This window comes from Melopsittacus undulatus, chromosome 3, assembly GCF_012275295.1.
Source record: "Melopsittacus undulatus isolate bMelUnd1 chromosome 3, bMelUnd1.mat.Z, whole genome shotgun sequence".
NCBI classification, from domain to species: Eukaryota; Metazoa; Chordata; class Aves; order Psittaciformes; family Psittaculidae; genus Melopsittacus; species Melopsittacus undulatus.
The window spans coordinates 49906254-49912937 of record NC_047529.1 but is presented as its reverse complement, the minus strand read 5'-3'; the positions used below and the strand labels follow the sequence as shown (position 1 = coordinate 49912937).

Genomic DNA, 6684 nt, shown 5'->3' with positions numbered 1-6684 from the left:
TGCAATACAGAGAAACTTAATTTTTGAATGCAGCTTGAATAAACCAGTCTTGATGACTAGTCAAGAACACTGCACAACCTCTGGGTAACCTGGAGTTATACATAATGACTGGCAGGCTCATATTGGTAGGTTCACTGATCTGCTCTACTCTGCCAAACAGGAAAGGTCACAGCTGAGTTCCTCCTTTCTCTTGGCAGAAGCAGTCCTTTCACTTTTTCTTCTCTACTTACCTACTGTTTTTTTTTCCGTTTGTAAGGAAGAGTATATTGTCATCCAAGGAATACTTTGGTCAGTATTTTACAAATTCCTTTATTAAGTACAACCCTCCAATGATCGCTTTATCAGATCTTTCTTGCCTTAAAATTATTTCACCTGTCAACTTTCAACAGATCAACTTTTTCTTTTCACACACAATGCATTACACTTCTGTTTAAAAATTAAGACAAAACCCTGTTTTCAAAGAGAGAAATGAGGTGAACTATAATGTGCATTTCTAAGGCATTTACTAGTCTTGACTGCATGTCCGAGGTAATTTCATGTCTTCAGACAGGCTGTGGAGTTTGCAGACAACAGTTCTTAAAGTCACTTTTATGTTCACATGTATCTCAATTGCAATTCATTTGTATAGGTACGGCATTTTACAAAGGAACTTAAACTGGATTGAACAGCAAGAGAGACATTTATCCATTATTTCAAGGGACAGAGAAATAAAAATAGTAGTTGCCTGGCAAAGTTCTGTTATTGATTTGCTGATTTCCTTCTTATGTTCTCAGTCCCACTTGGAAGTCTTCCTCCTCATATACGTGGACCCCTCACTGTCGACTGCTTCATAGAGGTCCTTTTTATTCTCTATTGTTGCATGCAAATAACCAAGGTAGGCCACACAGAGGGTAATTGCTATGAGCCCAAATGCCATCACAGGCTTGTTCTGACAAGAAAAAAAATAATTAGTATCTGTCTTTAGTCAAAACATTTCTTTGTTCAACACAAACATTATTCTGTCTTGGCTAAGAAAGTGAACAGTAAATAGCTATGATATCTCCAAGAATTATTGTTGCTTTCTAGCAGACTCATCTAAATGACTTTGATTAGCAGTAAGAAGGGAGACGAAATTTTCTGACAGGAAAAGGAATTCCCTTTGAAAAAGAAGCCTCTCTGGAGGAAGAAGATGGCATTGTCCAGTGCTGTGTCTTTTGCTGGTCACAGTGCTGCTTAAGCATGAATAAACAGGCCAAAACCTATCACTAAAGGTAACTAAATGCAAACTTCTAATTCATCTGAACATGCTACTGAGACAAGCAACTTGGTTTAGTGGAAGGTGTCCCTGCTCCATGGCAGGAGGGTGGAACTAGATCCCTTCCAACCCAAAATAGTCTGTGATTCTGTGTAAAAACACAGAATGTGTTATCACAGAATCTGCTTCTATTACATGCATAACATTTCATCCAGTCTTGCTGGGTTCCACAAGTGCAAATAAAACCTGAGTCTCCTCAACTTAATTATAAAAGCAACAAAAATAAAAAATATTGAAAAGGTATCAAAAATCCACCCCCCACCCCCCCACCAGAAAGCCTGCACTTTGTTTTGTTCCCTTTTAAACATTAAAGGGGACTCCTATTACTTAGCCTGTCAAATTACATGGGTAGTATGTCTGTAGACAGTCTTTCTGTTAGTAACTTGGCTAGGTATAAAAGGATTAGACAGTATAGCAGTGAAATAAAAGCTGGAATAAACAATGTAGTGTCCTGGGCTTGTGACAACCAGAGTGAAATAAAGTAAAAATATTTCTAGCTACATTACTGAGTGCTTTGCATAACAGACAGTTAAATAATGCGCACAGAATAGCAATGACAACTTTACAGCAACCGTGACTCTCCAAGCCTGTTTAGTTACCCTCAGAATGAGCCTCTTACAGGTTTAATGAAAAGCTCTGGGTTCACAGCTCGGAAGAGCATAGTTGTTTGAACACTTCTCAATCCTGGTTTTCTCCCTTTGGGTGTTTCGCTTGCATTTGGAGAGTTGGTGGAAGACATTTTAATTAATGTTGAATACTTCCTAAAAACAGAGTAAAAAGTAGATGTCATTATTATAAAAAAATCCGAACTACATTCACCAAGTATAAGCTCACACTCAGGATGTGTTCTTACAGCATGAGTTTTACTTTGTATATATGTATTAATGACTGCCTTTGGCGTTACCAACATTCCCAGCTTAAGCACACTGATTTTCAATCTTGATATCCTGATAATTGGAGTTTTTGCTTGCCTTTGCCTAATGTTTTAGTTACCCATAGATCATGTAGTACTGGCTAAAAAAGACAAAGGCAGCAAACACTCCTCCTTTCTTCTTTAAACTTTACGTGTGACAGGACAGCCCACACTCCCCTGTAGTGCAGTTACTCCGTCCACCCCATCCCCCCCCCCTCCACCAGCAGCTCTAGGACTCAGGTTTCACTTTTACACACAAGGTGCTCTGCAGGATGCCACCTGAGCGAAGGTGAACAAAACATACCCCTGGCTAACCCCGCTTACCGAGGAGCAGAGAAAAAGTGATGCTACGGACCCCTGTCCCGTAGCTCACACAAGCAGAGCACAGCCGGGGACTTACGGGCAGGATTCACAAACTCAACTCAGCAAGGCCCCGGGCACCGCATGGAGGGCAGGGCAGCGTGGAGGTCGGCTAAACATGACCACACGGGCACAGGGCACTGTCAGTCACCGCCAGCACACACGCGAACCCCAGCAGCCCAACAGCTCAGCCAGGCTCCGGACAGCACAGCGAGAGTAAGGACAGAAAGCTCTGCCAGGAAGGTCAGGGGGCTTTACGCCGCGGACGAATGGGCGAATGTCTCAGAAGAAAACCCCGGCTGGGCCGCCGAGGACACAAACACAAGACCAGACCACCGCCATGCTCCGCACGGCCCTCAGGAGGGGGAGGGTGACGGAAATCTCCCCGCAGACAGCGAGTGCTGTCCCACGCAACCCCTCACATCTTCCGCACCACAACTCACCCCTACCGCCGTCGGGGCCTCCCGAAGGGCGGGGGAACGGCATAGGACCCTGCGCCTGCGCACTTGTGCCTCCCCTCTGCGTTCCGCCCCGCCCCGCCCCGCCTCACCCCGCCCCTCTCCTGAGATGGCTGACCGGGGACGGGACGGGGGAGAGTGTTCTTCCCGGTCTGCCCCGCTGAGGAGTGTTCCAGAGGGTAAACCTGGGGTTGGGGCTCGGTCGCAAGACTTGTAGAATCACAGAATCACCTAGGTTGGAAAAGATAAGATCATCAAGTCCAACCATTACCTCAGGACTGTTGAGACCAACACTAAACCATGTCGTTGAGGGCCTCATCTACACAGTTTGTGGACACTTCCGAGGACGGTGATTCCAGCACTGCCCTGGGCAGCCTGTTCCAATGCCTGACCACCCTCTCTGTGAAGACATTTTTCCTGATATCCAATCTAAACCTCCTCTGGTGCAGCTTAAGGCTGTTACATCTTGTTGTATTGCTTGTTGCTTGGGAGAAGAGACTGACCCCCACCTTGCTTACAGCTTTCTTTCAGGTAGTTTTAGGGAGTGAGAAGGTATCTCAGCCTATTCTCCAAGCTCAGGCATCTGGAAACTCATGGTTATGTAAATGCCACTGCATCTGTGTTTTGTATTGATTCTAATGAGTAAAATCAATTACCTGGAGTCCAAAGGAAATGAAGCCCATGCAATAATATCTGCCTGCTCCTGCCTCCCTGTCTCTGCCGACTTCTATGCCATCAGGCAATTCCAGATTCCTTAGAAAGAAGAGTATGAATTTGAATTTTTGGAAAATCCAATACCTGGAGGGTAGGGAGAGACCCAGAGCAGTGCTCCTCTAGGTAATAGGCAGGCAGAGCTGAGTTGTGTTGGGCAGTATCACAGCAATTCAGCTGCAGCTGTCTGGTGGATTCATACATACGTAGTTCTGGACTCACCAACCGCAGTGCATGCTTCTTTGGATCTGGATGGTGTGTGAAGGGACGTTGGTGAAGCATCTGATTATTGCTGCTGTGGAGGCAGCGGGGGACAAACATAAATGTAGAGGTATTTTCTGTGTGTAAATATCACAAAGTGAGAAAAATAGGGAAGTAAATTTTCGTGTCAAGAGAGGACTGAGTGGTATGTCTGGGTTTTGTGTCAACATTTAATTCACAACATATCTGTTAATCTGGTAGCTATTGTTTTGGCAGCATATGCCACGCAGCTGATTTTGTTTGGAAACCTTTGAGTAGAAAGTAACTTCTTGAGTGAAGGTTGCTGCTCTGGTTTGTTTTCATGTTTGTGTAACTGAAAGAAGGCAAGACAAGGCTTTTGCATGAGCTTTGGTTTTTGGCAAGGTAGCTTAGTTTTCTTGAGGGAAGTGTGAGTTTTTTACAGTACTGTAGATGTTCCACGTACAGTTCCCAAGTAATTGACATATTGTGTATGGGAATACAAAACATTTTCATGACTACACTGAGAAGTGCTCTCGCTTACCAGCACATGCACCTTCTTCCCAGCAGCTGTCATTAACTGACCCCATCCATGTAGCTAAAATTTCTGACCCAAGGTCAGCCATGGTCATGGCACTGTTTTCCAGGTCATGGTAGGATGAGTTTTATACCAGAACACATTTGCTTGATAGTGGTGGCAAGGTTTGTCAGGTTGCTGCTAGTTCTCTAGCATTTCCCATCTTTCTTATGAGAGGTAAGCCCCAGGCATCGTTGATGGAGGAAGAAATCACACACTACAAAGAACACCACTGTCTGGAGAAAAAATGTTCTCCATACGAAGAGTTGCAGGATAAGGCTTTATGCATAGAAAAAGAAGCAGAGAGGGATGTGGAAGCAGGGTTGGATTTGAATGTGAATGCTGGTACTTGGTATATGTTGAGCAGGTTCTGGCTAACCATATAACTTCCAAGAAAAGCTTGGACTGTTTGGTGTTTCTAGTTGTGCTTTATGACTGTGGGAAAGTGTCTTATTTTATCTTTAATGTGAATATTATGTTGCTGTCATCTGACCCAACAGGATGTTGAAATCCTCAATCTGCCAAGGCTTATGAAGTAGTCAGGCATCTTTTAACAGAAGAGACTTTATAAAAGGGTAGAATTGTAAACACGTGTGGTATTTCTGAGTCACCTGTCCTCTTAATATCTGTGTACCTCTCCTGAAAAGTAACCACAAAAAAAATCTCCTTTTACAAACCTGAGGTTGTTACTGAGATTTGTTTTCCTTTTAAAGAAATTCCTTTGGGATTCTGCATTTGGTATTGTGCTGTATGCATTCATGGCCATTCAGAACTTCTTAGTAGTTTCTGCTTCTCTGGAGGCTCACATCCCCTTATTGTTTGAGCTGCACAAGAGCCTCCACTGGGGAACGAGGAAGCCTGATGCTGTGTTCCACAGGTGTCTTTAGCATGTGATAGCCTGATGCAGCTGAGGAGCAGAGTGTGCTTCTGCATTTAGCCAATTCACCTCACAGCTCCTCCTTATCTCAAATACTGCACAAGAGCAGAGCTTCACATTGTTTTCAAAATACACATAGAATGCCTCAAGCTACTGGTAAGCATATCCCTATGTTAGAGAGACAGTTACATAGCTGTTGTGAACAGAAAAAATAGGCTTTGCATTGACACTGGGACTTCAGCACTGCTTTGAATTGTAGTGAGGACAGTTTCCATCATGTGGTTCTTAGGGTTTTCATACATTAATCAGAGTCACAGAATGGGTTAGGTTTGGAAGAGACATTAAAGCTCATCTAGTTCCAGCCTCACTGCCATGGGCAGGGACACCTCACACTAGACCAGGTTGCTCAAAGCCCCGTCCAACCTGGCCTTGAACACTGCCAGGGACGGGGCAGCCACAACTGCTCTGGGCAACCCATGCCAACATCTCACCAGCCTCACAATAAAGAACTTCTTCACAGTATCTAGTTTAAATCCACCCTCTGTCAGTTTAAAGCCCTTTGTCCTATCACTACATGCCCTTGTACACTGTGAGTTTCACAACATTTTAATTAGATTTGTCAGTTGGGAATTTTTTGTCCTGAACAAGTCTGGGGGAGAAGGGAAAGCAAAAATTGGGAAGTACTTCCTGCACCTTGCTCATAGCTAATGGGGAGAGCACTGAAGCATGTGGAACAGTACTACCATATTTAGAACATAATTGCAGAAGAAGAAACAAACATCTCCAGCTAGGCAGAGGTGGCACTGAGAGCTTTCAGTGTTGTTGCTCAGCTTAAGTCAGTCTCAAGAGCCCTTACGATGCTTGCAGCTGCTGTTGCTCATTTGTATCATTCCATTGAAAGGCAGCAGAGCATACAGACAGCAGCATGTAGTGGCTGGAACCCTACCACTGACAGTTTTAAGGCAATTATAATTTAAAAAATGAAAATCTGTTAGAGTGAATCTTCTGTGTTTCGTAACATTGTGTGTATGTCTTCTATAGCACTTGTTAGCCACCTGTGCCTGTGAGAGACAAATCACACAGCCATGTGTTACAGGAAAAGATTAGAGCAATTGTTATTCTTCAAATACTGATAAGGCTTACAAATCTTTTTAAACTGAATTTATTATGGGAGGAAAAAGGCACTTTGCTTGGTTCTACTTTAATTAATGGATGGGCAAATTGTTTCCGACTGGGAACAGAATAATATCAACCCCCAAAGCATCCCTCTTGGAA

At 43.8% G+C, this 6684-nt stretch overlaps 1 protein-coding gene across 3 annotated transcripts; it reads right to left on the bottom strand.

The window, feature by feature from the left end:
- Window positions 1-289: 289 nt before the first annotated feature.
- SMIM8 (small integral membrane protein 8) lies at window positions 290-3078 on the bottom strand. Of its 3 annotated transcripts, none has more exons than XM_005153126.3 (3): window positions 3011-3078; window positions 1914-2055; window positions 290-928 (listed from the first exon to the last, which is right to left on the bottom strand). In XM_005153126.3, exons 2-3 carry the CDS (start codon window positions 2031-2033, stop codon window positions 770-772), a joined length of 279 nt encoding a protein of 92 aa, XP_005153183.1. In that variant the 5' UTR covers window positions 2034-2055; window positions 3011-3078; the 3' UTR covers window positions 290-769. The 3 variants fall into 3 exon arrangements, with proteins under 3 accessions (XP_005153183.1, XP_030908562.1, XP_030908563.1); XM_031052702.2 differs by lacking the exon at window positions 3011-3078 and adding an exon at window positions 2532-3000; XM_031052703.2 differs by lacking the exon at window positions 3011-3078 and adding an exon at window positions 2608-3000.
- Window positions 3079-6684: the final 3606 nt, after the last annotated feature.